The sequence below is a fragment of the Ambystoma mexicanum genome, chromosome 4q (genome assembly GCF_040938575.1).
Source record: "Ambystoma mexicanum isolate Mex_15411 chromosome 4q, UKY_AmexF1_1, whole genome shotgun sequence".
Taxonomy (NCBI): Eukaryota; Metazoa; Chordata; class Amphibia; order Caudata; family Ambystomatidae; genus Ambystoma; species Ambystoma mexicanum.
The window spans coordinates 861,765,528-861,793,236 of record NC_090928.1 but is presented as its reverse complement, the minus strand read 5'-3'; the positions used below and the strand labels follow the sequence as shown (position 1 = coordinate 861,793,236).

Genomic DNA, 27,709 nt, shown 5'->3' with positions numbered 1-27,709 from the left:
TTACCTCCTGTGACTCCATCTCTACTTCGCTCTCTTACCTTGGCTGGCTACCATTTCACTCCCAACTAAAATTTTACTTTCTCTGCCTTGTCTTCAAATCCCTCCATGGTCTTGCTCCTCCTTATCTCTCCTCCCTTCTCTCTTTCTACTCCCCCTCCCGTTCCCTTCGATCCGCTGACCATTTCCTTCTCACTGTACCTCTATCCCCCTGTGCCTCCTACCGTTTCCGCTCCTTCCAACTCGTAGCGCCTCTGCACTGGAACTCACTCCTTCTCGCAATCCACTCCACCACGACCTTCTCCTCATTCCGCACTTCCCTTAAATCCCTCCTCCATTCTCCTCCCTGAAACCTCCCCCCTCTCTGCTTCCCCTCCCTCCTTATTCTTTCCCCTGACTTTCTCTCTCCCCTCTCCCACCTCCCCTCTCTCTCCCTTCCATTTCCCTCCTCCAACTCATCACCACCCCTCCCCCCTACCCAGTCCCACTCCTCTATTACCCCTCTCCCCTCTCCCACCTCCCCTCTCTCTCCCTTCCATTTCCCTCCTCCAACTCATCACCACCCCTCCCCCCTACCCAGTCCCACTCCTCTATTACCCCTCTCCCCTTGAGTTAATTGCTCTTTTCACTGCTTTGTTGAATGATTAATAATGTAATTTTGCTTCCACTGTTATATTGTTGATGCTGTTATGAATTATGCTGTTCCACTGTACAGCGCCTTGGTGTAAAGTGCTTTATAAATCAATCAATCAATCAATCAAAACCTTGGCTGTTTGGCAAATATGACTAATCTCACCATGAGTGTTTTAGCCATCTGTCTACCCTAACTAGCCTCCAAAATCTGGTTCAACCGTGACTTTCTACAACTGTTCTCCACTTACTGTACCGTGTTATTCGCTGTATCTCTACTTCCCGGTACAAACACTCTGATACCCTGGGTTTAGGCGTTACAAAAATGTTGTAAATAAATAAATGAATGCCACCACTGGTGTGGTCTCCAGGACATAGTTGCACTGTATCTAGTGTTTACGTGGGTCATATGTGAAACATAGTTCGGAAAACATCTTTGGTAATAAGATCGACATGACTAAGGTGGACCAGAAAAACACAGTGAGCAAAAGGGAAAGTGATAGAAATAAAAACTAAACAATGGGGAAAGGAATCATTGGTGTGAAACATCTCTTCTTGTTCACGCCCTAAATTTCAGATTTTCCAGATATGTTCCAGGATGTGCTTGAGCAAAGTCTTCCAATCTGCTCCTCACTTCATGGGGACGCACAGGTGTCGTGGGGTCCTGAGCTTTCAGTTTCCTCTTGCCTTCCCCACCTGGAGGTGGACTGCTGCTGCGGTCAGAGAGGGGTGATGCAGTGGATGGCATCATGCGTGGCATAACATATGATGGTTGACATGGCATCAGTACCAAAGGAGGCTGAAGAGGAGAGGTTTTTGATGAAAGCTTTGATCTGTGATGTCTGGAGATGGAGTGGTTGGAAGGGTTTATCTTGAAAAGGTATGTCGGAGGAGTGGTTGCATGAGGAAGGTTTAGGTCAAAGAATTTAAGACAATGAGCCTCATTACAAGTTAACTCCAAAATCGACGGTATCTCTGCTGTGTCAGAATTTGCGTTACTGCCGTGTTGATTAGCGGAGTCACCGCCGAATTACAACCTGGAGTGTGCACAGACAGAGCCCACTGGCAGTAACGATAATGCCACCCAGCGGAGTTACCACTAAAACCTGACCATACAGTGGTAAATCCGCCGAAAAGTTCCACAGACGGAATTTCCTCTGATGGAATTTCTGCCGACGGAAGTCCGTTACGGCCTATAAAAGAAGCACTGTGGTGGCCATTTTGGAAATCACAATCCATCAAAAATCTGCCAAAAGGAGTGCCATTTAAGACAACAGACAAGTGGAATCATGCCAGGTGGAAAGGGAAAATCAAAGATGCTGGACATGAGAATGCGGAAACCAAAATTCCCTGAGCAAGAGCTCACCATCTTGGCTGAGCAGGTGGCGGCTCGCTGAGAGGAGTTGTATGGAGAGCAACACCGCCAGACCTACCAAAAGCGCAAAAACACCATATGGGCAGACATCAGGGACAAGGAGGTGGCGGTAGGAAATGTCCAACGCAATGAGCTGGGAATCTCTCTTGAGGAGAACCATCTCTGGTTCCGGAAGCACCTCAAAACCTTCCTCTTTGCCTCCGCTTTCTTTCCCGCTCTCCCCTGCTAAAATCACTGAACCTGCACTGAATCTGCAACTGGGCCACTCACCGATCTCGGTCCTTGGCCCAGCCACTCTTCCCTGCACTGCCTCTCTGGCAACCCCTGCACTGCGGGACTGTCTCTGTATCCCTACAGCCCCTCCTCCCAGCACTTACCTTGCACTTGCCACTAGCTGGCCCTTATTATTTATCTTGTATTCTACTAACCCTGTACTGTACTTTCCCCTCTCCCTTTCCCCTTGCACTTTTCCCTTCCCCTCTACCCTTGCACTTGTGCGATCTGAATGGCACATGGCCTAGTAGGATCGTTGTCTGTCTCCCCTTCTTCCCCACCCCCCTCACCTCGTCGCGCCTTGAAACACTTGTGTATAGGCGCGTTACAAATGCCATATCATATCATATCATATAAATGAAAAAGTATTGGAACGACCTCAAGGCCAGGGTGCGGAGCCTGATTGCAATACAATGCAAAGGGACAGCTGCCACTGGAGATGGCACAGTTAAACCACTCCAGCTCACACTCTGGGAGACATGGTTGGCATAGAGGGCATGGGCACTGTGGAGATCAAAGCCAGTGGCCAGGCTGAATCTGTTGAGTACCTGTGTGAAATGTGCATCCATACATGGACAACCCTGCATGCATGCAGCAAAAAACAGATTTCCATGCATTCAAGTGACATGAACCCCAGCAAGAATACACAATCCCTGCGAGGCAAAAGTCCACAGCGAATCCAGTCAGCGAAGCAATGACCCCCATACAAGGAAGCCTGGCAGGAAGTGGAGGGGATAACATCCAAGTATCAACATTGCCATGCAAGACTGAATGGTCAATGCACACCGACATTGCACAGCACAACCACCCCTTGGCCCACCGTGAGCACCCATGCACAGGCAATACATGCAACATGCAACCATTTGACAATAGCATGTGCATGAATGTCAGGGCCACAGTCCTTCAACAGCAATGCGCCATGGAGACACTTATTGCCCACTCCATGTCTGTCATCATGTCCACCTGACTCACAAATAACTCAATGCAGTGCAATCACCTCACTGCAGTACCACAATCAAAGCCTCAACAGTACCAACGCACATCTGGATAAGACACCCTGTTGGTCAACCTATACCAGGGCTGCACATCCATAGTAAGCAGAGCACCCCACACCTTGCACCTGGCTGCCCCTACCCAATACATGGTACGGACACAGTGGCAGACACATGATGCATGCCCCCCCGGAGGAACAATGCACAGTGATGAAATTGTACAAATGACAATCAATGTTGTATCGCCATGCACCTCAGCAAGAATGTGTTAATGTTCATCTGATTTATACCCCAACAGGCACTCAAGACACCCTGGAACAGACTGATGTTTCCAGTCCCTCCAGGACACCAGCACCAACCAGTGCCAAGAAGCACACATTGCTAGGCAGTTCCGTGAGTGGGAGAGTGCCACCCAAAAAAAGACACCTTGAGAGTGTGCAATCGACAGGCTCAATGACCATTGGGAAGGACAAAGCCATGGTGCATCGACAGGAGAACTTCACAAAAGCAGTACCACAAGTAACAGGGCAACACACAACCACAGATGGGGTGACTGTGGCCCCTCATGTGAGACAAAGTGCTGATGACAGCACACAATCACAGCAGGCCACAGCTGACACGGCAGACGTGCCATCAGACTATGCATCCCCCTCTTCGTGTCAGCTACATTCCCCTGTCTGCCAGTTCTCCCAAGAATCTTCACCCCTCCGTAGCCTCTCCCCATTGCACACTCCACCTTCCCATTGGGAATTTCGCTGTGCACTCCAGTACCAACATGAGTCCTCCTCCGATGGACAGGCTGAGGAAGGTCACTGTTCACCTGTTCCACTGCAGTAGGCCGACCATGGCAGCAGCCATTCACCCCAGCAAGTGCCCAGCCCCACAATGCAGGCCATCTGGGACCGTCTCAACAGGATGGAGCAGAGGCAGACTGAGATGCACTCCATGGCCCAGGAACAATTGGATTATTCTCACGCCATGCAGCACTGTATCCAGGAGGCATCCATGCAGTTGCCCAAGTCCATCAACAAGCTGTGCAAGAGAACGGAGCACAACAATGCAAGCAAGTGTCTGATGAGCCAAAGGGTGTGTGAACTGGCCAAACAGTTGTCATCCTCCCATGAGGCCATGTCCAGAGCCATCTACCTTACCATGGTCCATGTCTGTGGAAGCATACAGGGGAGCTTGCAATCCACTACCCCCACTGAGCGTTCATTAGCGAGCACCCCACACAGGCACTCACAGCAGCGTGCAGCCATGCCAAAATGGCTGCTGACAAGGGGAACAAGAGGTTGCACTAGTGGGTCCATGTCCAGGGTCTAGGTTGTGGAGTGGGTGGTGGAGTTGGGGATCAGAGTGTATGGTGGGTGGTGGAGTTGGGGATCAGGGTGTGGGGTGGTTGGTGGAGTTAGGGATCAGGGTATGTCAGGTTCAGAATAAATCACTGTTTAAAGTATTTTCTTGTAAGGTGTTTATGCTATGGTCGAGTAATTTGTGTATTCAGTGACTCATTGTTGCCCTCAGTAATACATTGGTGCCTAGTCAAAGGTAATTGTCCATGAGGTCCTGGCGGGCCATCCGTCCTTCCCTCACATCCCCACGTATGTCCTGTTCTGACCTGTTGACACCTTCCAAATCATCCTAATCCGAGCTAGGGGATGAATGGTCGTAATCTGGAGGCATTTCAATGTGCCTTTGTATCCACAAGTTGTGCAGTATTGCACAAATCACTACTATTTTACCTGCTTTCTCTGGTTGGTACATGAGGGCCCCACCTGTGTGTTGAAGGCACCTGAATCTGGCTTTCAGCAATCCAAATGTGTGCTCAATGCATGACCTGGTCCTCCTCTGCACCTCATCATAGGGTTTCTCATGTGGTGTGCCAGGGTGCCTCACAGGCGTCCCTAGCCATGGTGAATGCGGATAGCCAGCATCGCATGCAAGACATGAATGGACTGTGTGAGGTTGATGTGACTTCTCAAATATGGTACACTTGCAGTTAGCCACTTTGCCGGATTCAGCAGTAATCAAGTATTTCTCAATGTCATGTCATCAGCAAAGCACTTATTAGTTTTGGTGTTGCATTACATTTATTGCATGGGTGTGATGGGTGGCATGAATGCGTTGTGCTGCCTTGCACAGCAGGATACCATATCGTCACATGAGTAGTCTCTGTCTACTGGGGTGGGTCAGTCAGTGTACTGGGCCTGTTCTGTACACTTCTGTCGTTGCATCATGGGACTTGTAGTTGTTACACTTTGCTGTACATTATGTACCCTAGGTGTGTGACAGTGATCCTGTGCGTCAGGTATGCCTATTTATTACCCACAAGCCAGGTGCTTTTCCTCAGTATTATGGCATCATGTGTGGCCCCATGGTATCGTGCATAGCAGTGGGTGATTCTGCAATCTGTGTCACATGGCATTTGCACATGTATTGATTGGCACTGTTTCCTGTTCCTGTATGTCTGCTCGGTTGCCTTGGGGGTACCAATGCCACATGTGTGCAATGCAATTCCACTGTGGTATTGGTGAAATGGGCAAAGTCGTTGAAATGTGACTTTTCTGCATGCACCTGGGCCTGGGTGATGGGCATGCCTCAGGAGCGCATCCATGACTTGGTCCAGTATGTTAGCAAATGCGGGCTGTGACATCCTATGCAGTGCACCCACTGTGTGCTGCGATTCGGCCGTGGCACAGATATCTAGGACCAACACCAACTGGGGGCGGCAGTTCTTATTGAAAGGCACTCTGGAGATAGGTCTGGATCAGGGTTAGCAGGTCTGTGAGGGTTGGGTGGTCCAAACGGTAAAGGATCACTGATTGGCTGACCGTCGATGTCCATGGGGGTGGGCTGACATGTGGTATGGGTGACCCTCTGTGGCATGCATCACCTGCCCCTTCGTGGTGCCTTTCACCTTCCCTTCTGCTGATGTAGCTGGATGTAGAGTAGGGGGTTGCGGAGCCCATAATCAACATTTGCTTGTGGATGCATGTTGGCTGGATGTGTGTTGGGGAAGGTGTGGCCCTTATATACTCCTCCTGAGGTGATCTGGTGCACCCGCACCTTGATTTCAATGAACTGTCGGCGTATTAACCTTAAACATTTTTGTGGAGGTGTATGTGCTGTTTTTGGCTGTATTTCCGCCAATTTTTGGAGGTAATTCCTCCGATTCCCAACTTGTAATTTAGCTAAAATAGGTTGGGTTTTTTTTGGAGGCAATTCTGCCGACAGGATTAGCCCAGGGGCTAATTCCGCCAATTGTTGGAGGATTTACCACTGGAGCTAATTCCGCCTGAGTTATTTCCGCCAGTGAAATTGACGCCAACTTTCTGTGGCTCAGAATTTGCCATAGTGGTAAAGTTGGCAGTGACTCAATTACCTCCAATTTCACTGCTTACCGCCATACTTGAAAATGAGGCATTAAAAACTTTACTAGCGATAAATATGCTGGACTTTTTATGAGGAAGGAATTACATGGGTGTGAAGGTTCCCCCTTAATCAGAAATGAGAGCGACCCAAGATAGGTGTCAGCTTTCTGCTCAGCAGGGGGAAACGTGTGTGGGCCTGTGTGTGGGTGTGTATAACAAAGTGGATCTTGTTCCAGTTACAATTTGGAGTAGGATATCACTACCTGGTTTGTACTTTGATTGGGGGGTGTGTGACACCTCTGGCACCAGATTAGACTGGGATGGCATAGAGAAACAGGGCGGACTAGGGATTGTGAAGAACGCTTTTCAGATCAAAGGCAAACCGTCCCTGTCATACCCCTGCAAAAATCAATACCAGCAATTCTATAGACAGAACATATATGCAACCCCTGAAAAGCAAGTGTCTTACATTGGGACAAAGGGTTGGGTCTAGGATTAACAGCCACATTGAACCAAATGATATTAGGTAGGTTCAGAAAATCCTATATGGACATATTAGAGCTTTGACACTCTGGAAAGTTGTAGGGGTTCCAACAAGTTATTCAGGAGCTTTTCCCAATTAGAAAAGGCTTATTATGCATGGAACACGTGAGTAGTACAAAGAAAAGGAGGTATTTTTGGCTGGTCTGGGGAGGTCATCATGTCATCTATTTATACGCTATATAGAATTTATATCAAAGTTTGATGTTACTGCTTGATAAAACAAACTCAACTCTATAAAATATATTAAACGTGTACACAATTTATATAAAAATATAAATATTATAGATATATAAAAATTATATCCAAAACTGGAATGTTAACTGGGGTTCAGTTAACATTTTTAGGGTTCATTAAATGTGAATAAAATGTACAATGACCTGCCAGGACAGCTATCAATGGAGAGTATACAAATCCCCTTAGATGGTGACAAGATTCGCAAATCATTCCCCAAATGACTACCTCAAACTATGTGTTTCAACCTCTCTTCTCCCAAGTAAAGGACAAATTGAACGCAGGTATTCAATTGCCCTTCTTTGCGAAGCCTGCAAATGACCCGGTCAAAAAATCTGCTGTATCCCTGACTGATGAATCTGATACATCACGGATCATTCAAAGGGAAATACTTATAGGGGATCACAGAGAAGAAATTGTTTAGAAGTCGACAGGTGTCCAGACAGCGTCATCTGTATCATCAAATGTCCAAACTGATCCTCTCATGGTCTACTTTTCAAATGTTAATGAACAGCAAGTCTTTTCCCGAAACAGGGCTGACACCCAGAGAAATAATACAAAAAACTCCAATCAGGTAGTGGGCTCGCCAGAGATCGACGATTGTTCCCCACAAGTCTCGAAGGCATCATGCAAGGAGATCTTTTCTGCTCAGAGTAGTGTGGAAACAGAGTCACTTGACATGCGCCTGACTACCAACAACTGTGTCTCTGGGTCAAGCTCTAATTACGGAGGGGATACGCCTCTCCCTACAACTAAAGTCAACGCTGACATGCAGAGTCTTTTGGAGAAAATTTAGTGTCCCAAAATTGACAGAAATGGAATTCAACTGACTCCCCCAACTGTGGATCTGTCCCCCTCAGAGGCTGCCGAAACGAGTAACCTTATGAGTCTAACGATCTGCGTGCCCAATGACTGCTTTCAATCCTACCCTGTCTCTGGAGTTCCTAGGGTGACTAATTACGACTCACATCATTCTCCGAGGTGCCAAGAGTTCAGACACTAACAGCGATGACCGCACCAAGGATCTGTGTTCAGAAATGTTTGCTTCCTCCCAAAGCAAGAAGAACCCTCGACAACATGATAGAAAAGTTACTAAAAAGGCACTTGTAACCTGTAATTTGCCATGTGATGAGAATGTCTGTTTGAATAGATGCAATGTTCTAGCCATCTTTGCTAAAATTCTGACCTTGCGCTCTATCTCATCATTTGATATAGAAAGAATCAATTTTCCTAATTGATTGCATACAAACAGATGTGTAATTTACTTTAACTTGCACCTCGTGATGGGGCCAGTTTTAGCAGAGAGAAGTAAACTTGAAGGTCTGGGATTTGATATTGTAGTATGCAACCACTTAAATGAAAGCGACAATCAATCATGGCTGATGAAGATTTGCCAAACTGTTAGCAGCGGAAAGCCATTGGGAATCGAAGATAGACCCCAGCGGAAGGAGTTTACCAGGACACAGGGACGGGTGTATACAGAAATAACCTCAGCCCTGTGGGACAATGAAAGGAAATGACAAAGGGCAAGTAGCTGACTTCAAGAGATTACCTCTTAATGTAATTAGTTGGAATACATGTGGCATTGCACACTTAGATGGGAATGTCATGGCCTTGTCACACCTGAAAGATAATATCCTAATACTTTTGCAAGAAACCTGGCTAACAACTTGAACTCAGATAGATGGTTATGACCTGTCCCATCAAGCAGCTAAATCCCGGAATACGGGTAGACCATCTGGGGGGTTAACTATTGCAATATCAATTGGCCAAGGCTTGAGGGTGAAGAAAATTGCTAACTTACCTTTTGGGATCTTGGCAGTTGAAATGCACACCCCCGAATTGTATGATCCCGTACTCTTGGTAAATATTTACTGGCATAGATGGATAGCTGACCTAGATTATTTCCTGAACACTTTGCAATTGAGTATATATGATTGGAAAATGTTGAATAAGAGGGGGTCTGTTCTGGTGGCTGGAGATTTAATTGCTGACTGTCCCGACACCTTATTAGAAGACGTTTTTGGCCGTGTTAATGTTGAGCCTGTCCTGAAGAGTTTAAAAGCTTTGTCAGGAATAAATTGGGCAACAACCATGAGGTCACTAGACTTACATATGATCAATAAAGTCAACCTTATTAAAGGTAAACAACTAGCTACCTGGCATAAAGTGTAAAGCTACTCTACACTGGACTACATCTTCGTAGATCCACTCTTACTTGAGGCCTGTACTGACTTCTCAGTTTTGAAGAATTAGTGGAGTGACCACAGTATGATAGTGGCTATCATTGACGTGTTTTACATTGGGGTCAAGCTAAATGGTCAAGTCAATATGACTGCTAACAATAGCAGGACCAGACTGAGGTGAACTCAGGGAGCCACAACAAAACTAAACAAAGTACTTGCGGGCCTCATACATAATTCAACATATGAATGGAAACGCACCTGCTTTAGAGTGGAGAAATTTGCAGATACTATATCTTTCTGTTTCCCTAGTATGATAGTGGGCCGCACTGTTAAACCCATACAAAATCAAAGGGTGTCCTTATATCACTATAATCAAAAATTGGCCACTAAAAATGGTTATTTAGAAGAACAATTAGGTTAATAAGGAATGGGCCAGGTGAGCAACCTGAGCAAACTTTGAAAATAAAATAAAAACTCTATCACAAGACTATAGAAATGTTTAGATTTGTTAAAAGAAGTTGCAGAAGCCATGCTAAGTATCCTTATCAGCAAAGATTCATGTCAATTTTGGGATACCGTTAATTCAACAATCAAGTCTCAAGCTTGTATACAGTTGAACACAGTATCGAAACCTGCCTGGGTATCCCATTTTAAAATCCTGCACGTAGGGGATAATGTACTCCCAACGGAATTGATCAAGCTGCAGCTGGAACTAGATGCAGGGCAGTCTATCTCAAAACCAGACACCGACGAAATCTTGGCATTGATTAAAAAGGGCAAGTCTTCGGGGGCCCCGGGCCCTATTGGCCTAACAATTAACGCCTTGAAAGGTGACCCACATGTCTGGTCAGTCATTCTGTCGATTCTTTTTGCCAGTGTGGGAGATAGTGAAATTGTTCCTGAGACATGGACTCTGCCCCATGTAGGCCCTATTTACAAGAAGGGCGATAGGAGAGACCCGAAGCAATATCGACCTATCGCCCTTCTTGACGTGGAAAGTAAGACTTTTGCAGGAGTCCTATTGGGCCATCTAGAAAGGTGGGTAAGGTCCACAGGTAGACTAGATCGACTCCAAACCGGCTTTCATCGTGGACACTCCACTAGCATAAATGGTGTGCTCATGAGGGAACTTCAAAGGTCAGCATGGAGGACGCTGATGTAGACAGTTTGCATTGGATCAAATGATCTATCTGCAGCCTTTAAAAGAGTGGACTGTCAGAGGCTGTGGTCCATACTAGCAAACTGGGGGGGGGTGCCTGCTGGTCTCCTGCATTTGATTATCTGCTTGCACACTAAAACAGGCATTCGTGTACGATTACATCAAGCAGGGGATCTGTCTAGAAGAGTATCCACTGAGTTTGGACTTAAGCAGGGATGTGTGTTAGCTGCTTGCCTCTTTAATTTCTATGTCTCAGACATTGGCGAAACCCTGAACCCGGCAGCATTAATTCCACCCACCTTTGATGGAGTAAAAACCTCTTCGATGACATACGCTGATGTCTTCCTGCTCTTCGATCTATCAAAGATAGATATGCACAGACCCATAATAGCTTTTACCAACTATGCTAAGGAGAACGCGTTTGAGATATATCCACTAAAAACAAAAATGTTGGTTCTGTCATTGTTGTTAGGGCAGGAAGCACGAGGGAGGTAAATGGTGGTTGTAAGCAAAAGAGTTGGAAGAAGTTGTGAGCTTGACATATTTAGGTTATTACTTTTCCTCCTGACCCAAGTTCCGACACATACAGGCATTAGTGAGCTGTAAGGCGAAGAATTTGACTAAACAGTTAATCCTGATTGACAAGAGATATGGAAGGTTTTCTATTAAGGCCAGCATACAATTTTATGAAGGAACGGTCATTCCAAAGTTGATAGATGGGTTGGAACTTTGGCCAAATAAGTCAGAAATCTGGTTACGCACAATTGAGGGAAAAATGTGAGACATGTATTGAGAATTCCTAATGCTATCCCTGTAGCAGCCTTAAGAAATTAATTGGGGCTTCTCTCCCTCAGCATCTGTGTGCAATGGCAGACTTTGTCCCTATGCTATAACATGCTTATATCTGATTTCCTAGGCAAGTTGAGACTCTACAGTAAATTTCTCCTGCATGATTTGGGTTTTGAGGTAGAGTTTTTGAATTTAACGCCGGGAAAGATCAAAGTGGCCCTATATGAGCAAGACTGGATAAAGACTTTGGACACCTTTCACAGTTATGTTTCTCTTCGACATCTGTCTTATGAACAAAAGAGGAGAGGAATGGTGGCCCTGTACTTATTACTCTTTCTTAATAAATATGTTTGTTCCATGATACCCCACCTTCGCTGGAACTTATTTCATACAATGGAGATTTTGATAAGGCGGGGTCTTACTGATACCTTGAACTCATCTTGTAGACACTGTACTGATAATAAGGTTGTTGAGAGTATTAGACATCTTTTTATGGATTGTCCAGCCCTACAGTTTGAACAGATAACATATTTTAACAGAATTGTAGGTGCAGTTAACAATTGGGATTTCAATTAAATGTGGAAAAGAATGTTAAATCCATCTTCGACTTCTGAAAGGCTGGCAATAGCTGCATTTGTAAATAGACATGGGAAATATCGACACCAAATGTAATAGCTTAATGTGTTGGGCCGGTGGCAATGTTTTAGAATAGTTAATGAGATCCCTACTTCCTGGTCACAGGATCAACCGAATGTTCTAACGTCATTTCTAACATGTGTATCATTACATAAGATTTTAATATTTGTATTTTTGTATGGCTTTTTAAGATGATTTCTTATTATATTTCTTATATATTTTTGTGTATTGATTAATTGCTTCTTCTTTTTGTAAAGTGTAGAGGAGCAGTTATATGCCTCTGAAGGAATCCCACTGCCCTACCTTCTATATGTTGGAAGCTTGAGATTGTACTGTGTTTGACACCAGCAGCTGTACCAATACTGCAATGTATGTTTGAAAGAAGATACCCATTGAGACAACCCTATCATATGTATCCCGAAGGGACACTAATTTGAATGAGGAACTCCCTGAGGGAATATGAGCAGGAGCAAAGAAAAGAAGCCTGTGATGTCACATGAGTGTGACGTCTCGGGATACTGGCTGAAGAGGTTGTATTGATCCTGAAGAGACTAATGATGAAGTAAAGAATAAAGTGAACTTTTAAAATACGAAAAAAAAGATTACACATGCACAAAGTGCTGCAGATAATTAACCGTTCAATAATTGTACAGATGGTAATACGCAAGTAGAATAAGTCATCATAGAAGCTGTCTATATGTAGTGATTAGAATGCAGGCGCCGCTGCCATTGTATAGAAGCTGGACATCATTATCATGAATTTAGTAAGTCAGGACCGAATGAAGCAGGAAGGGAAAACTATGTTGCAGCAAGAATAAGCTGAATCATGGAGCTGCATGGCGATGTTGTCTGGCCTGAAGTCAAGACTGAAGCAGCCAAGGTCAGCTATCTATTCTGGAAAGGAGTGAATGTGCGAAAGACTAATCATCTCTTGTTAAGATGCAAGGAGAGAACACCAAGTGTGCCAGGTTTTATTAATTTAAGACATTTAAAACCTGTAAAATGGACCAGATCATGATCTCCTGTCACATAAGCCATGGATGAAAATAGAGGTCAGACTTGGAGTCCCAGAACACGATAATGAGTGCCCGCACTCCAATGTATTCTGAAGACAAGGATACTTTTGCAAGGCCAAGTTCAAAGACAATCTTCATGTCAGAAGGCTTGGGTGATGAAAGATGCTGGGCTAATTGGGTGGGGAGGTAGCATCATGCCCTATCTCCTTGCACCTGAGTCTGGGCTTACGTGCTGCTAAGTAAACCGAATGATCCAGACTGGCACAAGCGTGCGAACCAATTGTAGTAGTCCATATAACAAACGACCTTAGAGTCTGAAAACCAATGAGAACCCATGTATATAATGTTTTTGAAGATTACATGTTTTAGAGGTAGGCATATGTTGCCCACCTGACAGTGGGCAGCCAAATTACACTCCTAGTTCCAATAGATAATATACTTAGCTGTTCCCCTTAAGCCTTTCCCGATCCCTAGTAGGTTTTTCATTATTTGCTAAGTAGTATAACATCACTTTGGATGTATTTTTGATATATATTCTATGTTTTGTGAAAAGACCGCTGTGAGAAATTGAGCGTACGTTCGTTGATGTTCGTTGTAACTCCCTGTTTTAGATAATCGTTAATAAAACAGTACTTTTGCCATCTTCATGAGTTTGTTCTGTTATTTGGACTCTGTGTGATCCCATCCATTAGATGCACATTCCTAAAGGGCCATAAGCTCAAAAGGTTTAATACAAACCAAATACAAATAAAAAAACAAAACAAATTTATATAAAATGCATATGAAAATGATGAAGGTGCATCAAAACATTTTGGGGTCAATCAAAAATGTTGGGGGTCAATCAAAAATGTTGGGGGGTAATCACATTTATTTAAAAGCAACAGGCTAAGACCGGAAATGGGGGGCGGGCCACCCGTCAAAATGTAAAATTGATAGACAAGGTACCCCCTTGTACTACTTATGTGTAATGTTTACATTCCAATGCAGCCAAGTCCAAATCACTTCTCAACTAGAATAATAGTAGGAAATCTCTCCTAAGTACTAACAATTCGTTCCTGTTATATGCCTGCTATTATCCTCTCCATATTATTCTCCTCCTTTTCACAATTCTGAGGATCTTTCCAGCACTCCCACTAGATTTTTTATAACTTCATAACCTGGGCAAAAACAGTCATAAAAAGCCTTACAGATAGTCTAGCAGTTGGGTGCCGGAGGCTTAGTTAGCTCACACAGACATCCACTGCATGCTAGGGTAGTCTACGTGGTAGAGCTGCCTCCAAACCTGTGTCCGGGTCCAGGTAGACTGAATGGGGACTTACCGGGTCATTCCGACCTTGGAGGACCCGGTAGGTCCCCATTCTGAATACCATTCCCCATTCCCATTGGGCCCCAATAGGGCTCAATGGGAATGGGGAAGGTGCTAATAAAGGGCCCGCAAATAGCGGGCCCATTATTAGCTCCATGGTCCCTTAACGGCTCCCGCTAAGGATGGCTGGTCAGACCAGCTGTTCGTGGTGGGACCCGCTAAGGGACCTCGGAATGTGGCGGTAGGGGGTTAACATCACCGGCACCCTTACCGGTGCCGTTAACCCCCTACCGCCATACTCGTAATGATCCCCAAAGTGTTGGCAGCCCACCGCAATTAAACAGCTCCCTTGATTATGATGAAGATTGAGTGACAAAAAAGGCTTCAAACAAGCAGGATTTTTGTCCCGGTAGGAGTGCCCTTTGAATAGCCCAGAACTCCTGCCATGCAGTGACTATATACCTTTACCCTTGTAAGGAGTATACCGACGTTTTATTTACCAATCTTTTAATAGGGTCAGGGGCAATCACTAACATTAAGGAAGCTCCCCTTAATTTCCTACTTAGTCATCAGGTTCTATAGGCTCAGATTTCAATCATCATCACATCATATCCTCTATTATGCAACTAGACAAGTAAGTCTAGCTGAAGCCCTCCATGGTCATGTACCATAGCATGAACATGTACATCGTGTTATTGCTCTCATGGCATTACCCTGAGGTGAGGAAAATGTGTGGTTATATGTTTGATGGTACCACAATCACAGACAATGACCTGGGGATGAGGGCTCTGTGTTGCCCTCCCTATTTCCTACACAGGGTCATGGTGTGTAGTCTATAGCCTCCTCCAGCCCTGTATCGTAGTGGCCTGATGCCAAATAACTGGCCTTACAGTCCAGTGGCTGTAATGAAGTTGTCTCCTTAGCCCGACTCTGTGGGGTGGGTACCCCCTTTGCAGTGCATGTTACGTAATGCCAGCTGGTACTTAAAGGGCACAGCGTTCTCATAATGCAGGCGTCCTAGTGCTAGCATCGGAACCATTTGTAAATGCAGCAATACACCATTTAGGAATTAGAAGTTCCTTAAGCTTTTTTGTCTGAAACGGATAACATGGATTGGGAGGCAGCGGGTTTCAGTTCTGAGTCCCAGTGCTCTGTAGAGACCTGCCCAGAGGACATTGACATTTGATTGACGGTATGAGGAGGTACGTGTACCAGTGGAATGCAGATTTTGCACTGGGATGCACAGGTGAAATCGTTTGTCTCCTTAAGGACCTATTAGTGAATCTTATAGAGGACCATAAACAGAATCATCTGTGTGATGGGAAATGAGAGCAAACAGTCCAAAGCCAATGTGGAAGATTGAGCGTATGGTTGGTTAAGTCACATATTTGCCACTGCCAACTGCCTTCTTTAAAACCAAGCACTGGAGCATCCACACAGCCAGGTGTTAGGCACGAGTGGTGGTAAAATTACCTCTTTGGATATATGCAGGGGCTGGTGAGGTAGATTGTTCCTAAGCATGAATTGAAGAACATTTGCAGTTCCACAAGCAGTCAAATGAGCAGAAATCATGGAGGTGGATTATACAGCGATGACACCAAGGCCTGAACGCTGTCATTGCCTTCCCAATATATTCCCCAGGCGAAGGTAAAGTACAATCTCGGAGCGGACCAGACAATCTCATTACACGGCTACATCAAAAGCAAAGCTCCAACTGAGGCTCAATGTACGTATTTACGCACCACTGCGGTGGACACCAGCCGCAGGCACAACTGCCTACATGCATGCATTTGCCTCCAAACACCAGACAGAAGCACAGAACACAACATCTCTGCCATCGGAATTCAGCTACGTCCTATGTGGATACTCGTTATGTGGTCTAGCTGGACACACAACGAGTCTCATACTCGCGCACTCTACTGACCTTCTCTCAGCACCCACCCGCATGCCTGACCATCATGGGTAGGTTACTGGGGCTCGGCCATCCCACCCAAATCCATATTTTGGCCAAATGCACACACGCATTCTAATACTTATGACAATTTTGCCATACGTTGGACTTCGGTCCTCCGAGGGCGTTCCCCGCGTTAAAGCCATACTAATGGGATAAAGGCGTTACATAAATAACCAACTACTACTACTAAAGATTCAAAATAAGTTTATTTCAGGAAGTGTTTTTGTCCTCATTTTTGAAGTCTCTAATTGGACAATTAACTGGTGGTTGTGTGGTGTTTTTTTAATCTGAGAAACAAATGTGCCATCCCAGTGCTAATGGGCAAAACAAAGAAACGTTTTTGGAGGACAGGGTTCTTTTCCATTATCCCTCCCTGACCCACTATTGTTTATTCTGTGGCCTCCTGCTGATAAAAGAGCTACCAGTCATAAACGCACTGCTCAACACAAAGCAAAGAGTTAAACATCACCCAAGACAGGCCAGTGCAAAGCCCAGCTGGAAGTTCTGGAAGTGCTGGTCTGGAATGCTTTGTATTATCTGCACCCCTATTTTAAAAGCTTTGACACCACCTCTCGGATCCCACTAGCTAGGACATAAAAACCAGGCCCGGGCAGTCAGGCATCCGCATTATCGACTGTCCCACTCCCACACACTTCCCTGCTTTGCAGTTAAAGAAAGTGAGGCAGGGGAGCCAGGAAAGCCAAGACAGCATACAGATGGATACACCACTATATCTTATTACAGTATGCTCCTGGAGGCAGCAGAGGGGTCTTGGGGAGGACCGGTGTTGCTACAAGAGGTTACTCTGGTCAATAGCAGTCGGACACTATTGAGGCGATATGACCAAAGGCAGCGGGGTAACCATGTCTGTAATAGCCTGCCGCCCAAGATAAAGGCCTAAGCGAAGCGAGGGTCCTTTAATGTGGGCACCAGTGCCGTTACCGGCAAGGTCGGCCCATCCGCACAGGTCATATTGCCATTAGCGCCAGTAAAGTTTATACGCAGGTGCTAAGGTGGTTAATTTTAAAACAAATTTGTACCTTGAGGTGCGGTGCCTCGTGGTACTTCTGCAGTCCTATTTCTATGTTGATGACTGCAACGTCATCAATAAGGAAACAGAGTCTAGAAACTACTGTGTGGCACCACACTGCAAGGTACGTGTTCTTTCTTTTTTTAAAGTTAAACACTCCCTTATCACCTGCAGATGAACTACAAGGGTGCTAATGGGTGAGGGAGGTGCGGGAAGGAAGAGGGCACTGACCAGCAGCACTCAAGCTGTTCAGAATGTGGGCTTATATCAGAGAATACAGCATGCGTTTCCGAGTATCCTGATTGACCTGCGCCCCTTTCCAGGGTGCTAATGTCTAAAGTCAAACGCCACAGCATTTTTTTTATTTTTTATTATATGTTGTTTCTTTCAGAGTGACCCTAGCTTGAGAGCAGGAGAGCGATTTACCATGGCAGGGTGCCAGTATTGGGCCTGGCATTTTATACAGTAGCACAATACTGTTGGTGAAGTGAGGGTGGCATTTTTATTCGTCCTGCAGTTTTTGTTTCGAGTGTTTGTGGAACTGGAGCATGGGAAGGCATTTCAAGCATCTGCTGGGATTGAGCTCCAAATGATCGGACTATAAAATGAAGACACGCCCCCACATTCCGTGCGGTTTTAGAACTGTCTTTGGAAGTATAACAAAAAGTATGCATAACTAACCATCGGACACTACATGCATATTAGAGGACTTCTGAGTTAGACAGACATGGATTGACCAGATGCTGGCATGCAATGTCTGCCACAAAGGGCGTTTGCTGGAACTATTCGGAATGAAAACATATTTTCAGCGCTCTACTGAGGAAACGGTACTGGGCCTTTTTCCTTTCCCCGCGCAGCCACTGATTTGTCTGCAGCACATATACTCTTTACACTCCTGCGTGAACAGACCTGCCGCTTCCCCCCACACCCTGCAAAATGAACATAAAATGAATGGATCAAAAGGGAATCAAACCGATTTATTTATTTTATCAATTCGGATTTTCCTTTAACTGGCCATAAAATGCAATCATGGTTCTTTGTTTCCAGGTTTTGCTTACACTCAAACCGGTCTTCGCTATTAATGAAGATTCGGTTTCAGTTTTAGTATTACTGCATGAGGAAGAGACTTATGTGGTCTTGAGAGCAAGCAGTACACGAGTTGCCTAAGGAAGGTCTCATCTCTGCAAGATCGCGTGCTGATTTTTGATGTTCTTATTGGATAAAAACTTCCCGCACTGTTCGTTTGGCTAGTACGGCGTTCCATACTCTATTTGTTAGTCAGAGATGGACAGGCCCAGAGGAAATTCTGTACATTTGCTGGCATCCTGGTAGGACTGGGTTCAAGTCCACCCCTACGAGTCTGCGCCTAGCAGAAACTGCACCCTTCGCCATCATGACTTGGTTATCAGAGGCAACAGCCCGTCTGCAAATCTTTCCATTGTACACTGTCTCATGTAAAAACATAACAAGTGTCGACTCCACAACGGTTACTAGGAGAATAAGTGTGTTTTCATTGGTTCCCATCACAAATCCGTAAAATAATAGTTTTTTGCATGGATAGGAATATAATTCAGGTGACTAAAGAAAACCTTCAGAGTGCACAGCTTCAATCAGCACTGGGCTAGCCAGGTGCGTGCTATGAATTGACTAGACACCCACGCATCAACCGTGCACGCAGCGTCACGAAACTGACTGAATGTGTCATACACATTCATGATATGATGTAAGTTATTTATAACGCGCTTAATACCCAGAGGTTTCTAACCTGTGTTGCTCAGTGTCATCTTGCTTCCAAGGAGAGCACGTTGCCCCTGTGCTATCCTCCCGAGACTCGCGATGCGCTCAACAACCATAAGCTAGCGGAACATAGGCAATACACAGTTCATTCCAACCAGGCACCTAAGAAAGTATTCTTTTTTTTATTGAGTTTTCATGTTGTTGTTCATTTATAACGCATTTAATATCAGCGAGTGGTTTCTAAGTGCGGGCGCGTTGCCCCCGAGCTATCCTTCTCCCCCTAAAGTTTATCACTAACGTTTCATTTGTATATCCATCTCTGATATGACCATTCTCTAGACTGTGCAATATTCTACTTGATTCTGCAATGCAGGTCCTGCAAGGCTATACCCCTGACTGCCTTGCCAGCTTGAGCCCATGCAAGCTGGTATGCATGTTTAGAAAGGCTGCACAACATGGCACAGAACTTAATCTTTCTTTTCACTTTCATTCTTTCATTAGGAACATATTGAAAGGAATGAAGGAGCTTCGAGATGTGTTGAGAATTGTGGAAACGAAAGCAACCCAAACCTTCAAAATGGTAAGGAAAAAGCATGTTTATAAGGACTTTGAATATGGCCTGTCTATTCTTGGTTTGGCTGGTAAGGTTCCAACAGTGCAGCAAAGGGAGCAGAAGCAGTGGCAGTGTAACCAATGAGCTGTCGCAGAAGCAGTGGCAGTGTAACCAATGAGCTGTCACAGAAGCAATGGCAGTGTAACCAATGAGCTGCCGGCACATTTCATGTTCTGTGTCTGGCCTTTCTTTTGGAAATAATGTATTCATGGCAGAAGCCCCATGGAGTGAGATGCAGAACAGTTAAAAGCATGCATTAGAACGGCTGGTAGATCCTTTGAGGAGTGCACACGTTTTTATGGGGTACAGGAAGGAGAAAGGTTATTTCCTGCTCAGCTTAGTCATTGGCTCTCGAACCCTGCTGTGCGAGAGGCTGCTTCATGAGATTTTACGTTCTCCGAGAGGTTTATTCCCACTCATACCGGTGAGAAGAAATTCATATCTTCTATATACAAGATTCTCATGGGTCAGGGTGCTTTTCCACTTTGGTCATACTTGAAAAACTGGGAGCAGTCTATCAAGAGCATTATACCTAATGAACATTGGCAATTCTTATGGGGCAATGTGCCTAAGTTGACCCGGTGTAATCAGATCAGGGAAGTCTGGTATTAAACTATATTTCCATGGCACTATGCCCCTGTCATTTTACATATGATGTATCCCAATTTGTCAACATTATCCTGGCGAGGATGCAGAGGCACCACCAAGGGGTTGCCAACAGGGGCCACAGCCACCCTTATAAAAATGTGCCACCTTAAGAACCTCATCAGGCCACCGCTATGAAAAATGTCTGGGGGCGCCGCTGCAAGGATGCGCAGTGGCAGGGGACTGAGTGCCTGTTTAGTGGAGTTGTCCGATCTTGAAACCCTTCTGAGATTGTATTAAATATTATATGCAAGATCTTTTCTCAATAAAATAAAAGGTTCTTTTCTCGATAAAATAAAAGGTTAGGTGTACGGGAGTGGCTGCTGGGTCTTGTGGATCCAGAGGTGAAGCTGTCCTCTAAGGCCAATAGGCAGGCGTTCATATTTCCCCTTATATCCGCTTGCTTGATTATTGCCCAGAGGTGGAAGCAAAGAGATCCTCCAACTGGCTTCGATTGGCTTCAGAAAGATTGGCATTTTTTAGCTATGGAGTGGGTCACATATCGGGTTCAGGGGGATTATGATGCTATTAACATAGATTGGGGATTTATTTTATATTTCCTCCGCAACGACTATATGTATCAACGTTGCCCTCACAGACTACAGATTCTGGAGATTTTCTGAAACTGTTTAGCGAGTTGGCACGATGATTTATGTTTTGGGGTGTTTCCTACCTCTGAGGGTCCTGGGGGGAGGGTGGGAGGAAGGGGTGGGGAATAGCAGGGTGGTATGTTTTTGGAGTTGCTGTTCGCAGTTATCGTGTAAAATCTTAACAAGCATACTTTAAAAAATGAACATGCATTGGTAAAAATAATACCCACGGCTGCCTATAAATGAATGTTTATTGATGGGTGAGTTTGGGAATGTGTTTGTTGCGTACAGGGCAGTTTCTCACGAATTTGATGCCCAAGGCAATACACTAGAATACGCCCCTCCACCCAGCAGCCCTCCCGACCAGGCACACATGTCACTCCCAATCTCCTCCTCTTTGTCACAGGACACAACCCCTCCTAAATTTCAACAACACACACAATGTAGAATCTTCCAATCTGTCCTCTAATCGTCCTGCCCAAAAGGTGCTGTGGCTGCTGCTGCTCTCTCAGTATCTGGCAGCCTTACGTACCGAGAGACGGCGGTGTAATAGGAATCACTGGCATGGCGTATCGCTAGTTCGTTTGCTTTTTACAGAGCGTACCTTTAGTTCAAAGACTCAAGAAAATCACCCTGGTTGCTTTTTCTTTCTCCCGAGCCAAATATACAACAGAGGCATATCCAGGATTATCTAACAAGTGGGGCCTGAAGCTAATGTAGTTGTGCCCACTGCAGTGACGTTAATAGCTGTAAATGCCCACGGAGAGCTGCTGAGTGGGCATTTACAGATTTTGGGTGGGCCTTGCCTGCTCAGGCCCTACCCTGTCTACGCCTCTGATATGGAACCTGCTCGGCCGGACATTGAAGCAGTGGCAGTTTCCCATTAGACGGCCAGTCTCAGAAACACACACAGCATATGTCTGTGGCTCGGCAGCCTGAGCACCTTAACGACCTGTAAACACATTTCTTTATTCAGGAGCAGCGCCTTCCATATGCATGATGGACCATTTACAGTTGAAAAGACCTTTCAAAGCACCAGTTACCTTGAACATCTATGGTAGTTAAATTGAGCAACGCAAAGGACCTTTTCAAAAATGTGTTTATATCCATGATGTCTGCTAGCTTGACGTGCAAAACAAGAAAGTTGCTTATGTCACTAATCAAATGTTCTCAACATCATGAATAACAATGAGCCGGATGTTTGTAACATGTAATCTTCACACCTAACTGAATTTATTACACAATTTCTTTTATTGCATGCCTTAAATCACTGAACGTACAGTGGGGTTAAATATATTTCTCAGGTTTGCGTTATCTTGCATTCTGGGACTTGTAGTTTACCAGTGAAGATGTAAACATAAAAGCCACAATGATATTTGTTTGGCTTAATATGTTGCTATAGTGATGTACATGTCGTCATGTGGCTTTACTATGCAATTTGTGTATTTATTTTGTAAGTTAACACTATAAGACAGTATTGTTGTAGGCCTTTATATCCAAAACCTATGTATGCGTACCAAGTACAGGTAGGAAAATATGTGGTCTCATTTTCAGAGGGGGTTAATATCCCTGCATCACTGTTTACCCAAAGTGTGTGATCGTGATCAATTATGCAATCACACTCTGACTTAACTGCAAACACTGGAGTCCTTATTTCAAATAATGTGAACGTAATCACACTATTTGTAAAGAAATGACACCATTGCAATGGGATAGATGTAATGAGTAGGAAGAAAATAGTGTACATGTCAGTGGTAGACTAACTGTGGCAGAGCCAACGTTAAGTTTATCCCCTGTTGCTGACACTCACAAAAGTTGCCTGGGTTTGCAGAGTACTATCCCACAGGAGAATGAGTGAAACTGTTTGCTATGTCCTGTTGTGCTATTTTATAGCATCTTTTAAAGCACACCTGCTGCTATATTGTCACTAGCCAAAACTAATGACTACCAGCAGCCTACTCCCTAAAACCAATGTAGGGTGACATAACCACCCTACAGCACAAATGAGATACTTAAGAAGCACCCCTGGGACCGGGGGCCTTATGAGCAACCCAAAACATTATAATTAAAATGAGCCCAAACGTGTTGCAATGGCAGTGGGACTCTTCCCACCAAATTAGGTCAATGATACACAAATAAAATTATGGAAACATTTAAAAAGTAAGGGACTTGATGTAAGAGCCCAAAAACAAAATCTGCAATTGGTGGCTGTGGTTTTATGATCTGAGACATTATAGTAAGGCCTTACTGTTACATCGGCTGACCTTTGGATGTCTAACTTTGGATGTCTGACCAACATGGGAAAAACGAAATTGGGTATCAATAGAAACACACTAATCGGGTGGTACCCCTTTAAGTACTAGCCTACACTTGAGTGATCAGGTTTGGCACAATTCTCCCTAAATGTGCAAAAATGACTAGATAGTATTTTCAACGTAAGGATGGTCAGGTGGGGAACAGCAAAAGTCATGAGGTTTGATACCATTTTACGTACAAATGCTCTGAAGCGTAATAATGACCCGATATCCAGGAAGGGGGAGCCCATGTTATGGCCCTCCTCAGTAGCAAGGAGATCCTCTGGTTACTCCAGGTGTGAAAGATTAATAACAGGCTTATCACATTATAAAGGTTGAGCAAACTATGCAAACTCCCTAGTGTTTAGCGCCCGGCCAGGGGAGTGGTACCAACTAATGTGGAGGCTGGGAACGTGGGTTGCACCAACGGTATAAGCCCACATTCCATCATAGCCTCCGCACCACTCCCCAGATGTTGCCCTTTTTTTGGTGATGGCACAGCCTGCTTCCACCTTTTCTCTGCTCCCTCTCACCTCCATTATCTCTCCGCTTACCCTACTTACCAGCTGCACTGGTCCCATCTGCATTACCGCCTCCCCCCATTCCCATACTCACCAGCTGCTCTGGGCCCTCGCTGCCTCCTCTGGGCACCATCAACATTACACCCTTTTCTTTGTTGCATGGTAGCCCTTTTATTTTTTAGGGAATCAGGCTAGCGCTCTATTGTCGCACCCAATTCCTTTAAAAACATGTAAGCACTCTGGAACTGTGCTAATTGCGTTATTACGCTATGCCTCTGGTTGGGGGTACGGGCTTTGCATGATAACTGACGTTAGTCATCGTTATGGCCCACGCTTCACACGGGTCTACAAGTGAGCTGTTACCAGCCATGCCCACCCCCCAGCACTTATATAGTGCATAACAGTATACAGGTGGTGGCAGCATATCTTGAAGAGCTACTATACTGTAAAGGAAAGTTGTTCCTACTGGACATAAGTTAAGACATGCAAGCTGGGGATCAAATCTGATTCTACATGTTGAATAGACTGCTCCCACAATGCAGACTTCAAGCATTTGATATTGGAATGCTCAGTGGTTGGTTCATCGTTGTTGGTGGAGAGTGTTTTTTTCTAGAATGGAAAATGTGTGTGTGGTTTTTAATTCATGCCTGTATAAAGTGCCAAAGGCCCACTTATCTCGAATATTTGTATTACCGAAGGTGGCCAAAGGTCTTTTTTTGTCATTGGAATCAGTTCACCTGGCCTAGCAGTTCGGGCTGGGCTGCTAGCATTGGTGGCAGTACCTGACTGATTTGCATATGGCTGGACTCCTTTTGCAATGACGCAGACAGGCTAAAAAACGGTGGTGTGGAAGGTTGACCAGAGCAATGCCAGTGGTTCAGATTCATTCAAAACCTTCCAGCCATCACTTGTGTGGTCACAGTTTGTCTCACTATGTGAGAGAGGGTATGCCCAGACGTGGGTCCCTTGCTTGCTGCGCCATAGGAAACCAAGCTGCACCTCACTGAGGAGGCCCAACAAAGGCGTAACATGTCTGGGGTTGCTTGTGTTTCCGTGCAGAGGGGACCTAGCCTAGCTGTTCAGGCTGCGCTGCTACCATTGGTGGCAGTACCTGACTGATTTGCATATGGCTGGACTCCTTTTGCAATGGTCAAGATGGGCTAAAAAACGGTGGTGTGGGAGGTTGCCCAGAGCAATGCCAGTGGTTCAGAGTCATTCAAAACCTTCCACCCATCACTTTTGTGGTTACAGTCACTGCAAGCACACCACCAATATAAATGTCAAAAATGTCCAATGACCCGACTTGGCAAGCCAGTTGGAATAACTGACATATGCCAATCATGGAAACGAAGTTATCTTTGAGAGAATTTGGAATATCTACTTAAACCTGTACAACTGATATTATTGCATATCAGGGAAAGTTTCATATTTTCTGTACCCCCTGATATCCAAAGTGGTTGCTTTTTCTCTTTAAAAAAACAATGTGTTGTCATCTATGTTTTTTCCAGTGCTATTTGCTAACAGCGCCTCTGATATTGCATCATTGGGAGGCCCCTAAAGCATCACTGACTTCCGAAACTCTGACCAAGATAATATCACTCACAAGTGTACATAGCGTTACAGTGGCTTGCTTAGTGTTAGCCTATATATCGGAATGGGATACCACCGGGTGCACTGCCTTTGATCCCGCTAGGGTCGAGCCTGAGCATTTCCTGAAGCCTTGAGAGGTCTTCGGGGACATTCACTTATAAATGACTCAAATCAGACACATCAACTTCAACCACAACTTGAAAGAGACCCCAACTACTCACCCCAAATCAAATCAAGATTTCCATGTAGTGCAGCACAGCCTTGAGGTCATTGAAACACTGCCTTTTGCCATTATGGTTAATCCTTAATCTGGTGGGAGTTAGTAAGGCATACTGTATTCCTGTAGTGCTAACTGTTGCTTGACTTCTGCAAATGATTTCCTCGCCTTCTAAGTTTCAATAACAAAGTTTGGTTCCAGTGTGAATCTGTGCCCATTCCACTGCATCAACGCCTGTTTACATCCCTCATTCAGCAATTTCAATTTGTCTTGCTTCTGCATCAACCTAATAATCATCATTCACAGCAGTGAGCCAGTTGGTTGTCTTTGCATAGGTGTTCTGTGGGCTCTGTCAGCCAGCACAGCCTTCAGTCTCTCATTACTCTCTAGGAGAGCAGGTAGAAACTGCTTTATAAATGTCTCCATGTTCCCTTTATTCATTCCCTTGGGCAAGCCAAGCAAGCAAATGTTATTCCTCCCAGACCTCTCTTCCAGGTCACTAAGCGTGGCCACTTGCCTTCAAAACAATTCCCAAAGTTCTGGCAGGTGCGTTCCCTGTGCTCTGCTAGCATCATTAGGTCCTGAGATTCTTTGCTCCACCTCCGAAGCATGATCTTGCAACGTATCCATGTATTGCGCCTCAATGCCTCCAGGTTGTATGTGCGTTTTACACATAAACTAAATAAAGAAATAAATATTGCCTCATTTGTCTCATGGATAATGAGAGTGAGTCAATTTTTTCAGAAATGTGTTTATTACCCCCCAATATAATTAGTCTCAGGTACTCATTGCAAGGGTCACTTTCAGTTGCCATCTTTTCCAATTTGCTGGTGACATTCACTGATTCCCATAATCCTTTGTAGAAGCTACTCACTATTTATTTATTTATTTATTTATTTACAGGAGGAACAATGCTCTTTTGATCATAAATGTACAATAGATAAGAAATCAGATTCCAGGGGAAGCAGTGAGGTACTTATAATGGGGTGAGTTTGAGGGACATTATGACCAGGTTGTGGAGGGGAGTAAATGGAACAGTCACCATGGACAATACATAAGTAGACAAACATAGATTAAGGACAATGAGTTACTTAAGTGCAGGTAGGCGCTATGGCCAGTTGTGCTCGGGATGTGACCATGATGGGTGAAGTGCTACAGTGGAGGCAGAGGAAGTAAGGGACAGCAGCAGGTTAGAGGCGAGGGAAACATGTTAGCTAGCAGGCAGACGAGAGGTAGGCTAAAAGGGTAATTCGGAGGCAAGGAGGTAGGATTTTAGCTTGGTTTCGAATACATACGTGTGGACTGTTTCTCGGATGTTCAGGGGAAGGGAATTCCATGCAAGTGGAGCAAGAAGAGAGAAAGAGTGAAGCAAGAGGAAGCACAGGGAGGGTGAGGAGCCACAAGGGTAGTTGAGGAGGCAGAACAGAGATTACGAGAAGGCTGGTAGAGTTGGATAGAGAAGGATATATACAATGATGCCTTACTGTGGATAGATCTGTGAACCAGGAAAAGACATTTAAATCTGGCCCTGTTTTGCATTGTCAGCCATCCAGCCTGGTGATGGTACGAGAAAGTAGATGTGAAGTGAGGGAGTTCAAAGAGAGTCCTAGTAGCGAAGTTAATGATCTTGTCGAGGGGACAGAAAGCATAGTTTCGGAGACCAAAGAGGATGCTGGCACAGTAGCCCAGTTTAGAAAAGACAAGAGTGGTTAAGAGATGCTTGGTGGTGTTGAAAGGAAGCAGGTACCTGATTTTCCTAATGTTTAGGAAGTTGAGGCGAGTTGCTGTTCCATTTTTGGAGATGAAAGTAGAGAAGGTGTGAGAAGGGTCATAGATGATGCTGAGGTTTCGAGCTGAAGAATACTAGGGGAGAGTGTCAGGTGGGAATGATAGGTAGAGGAAAAGATGAGAGAGAGCTTTTGGCAGGGAAGAAGAGTAACTCTGTTTTGGTTTAACATCAGAGAAGGCAAGGCCATCTAATATTTAATGGCAGAGAGACAGTTTGAAACTTTGA

The 27,709-nt window shown here is 44.9% G+C and overlaps 1 protein-coding gene across 1 annotated transcript in view; it reads left to right on the top strand.

Annotated features, from left to right (window-relative positions):
- The window catches only part of TTC7A (tetratricopeptide repeat domain 7A), a 2,220,458-nt gene that overhangs the window by 490,093 nt on the left and 1,702,656 nt on the right, over positions 1–27,709 (top strand). Inside the window, exon 6 of the mRNA XM_069608425.1 lies at positions 19,727–19,805. Coding sequence (XP_069464526.1) covers positions 19,727–19,805 — 79 coding nt within the window. The remainder of the gene's footprint in view (positions 1–19,726; positions 19,806–27,709) is intronic.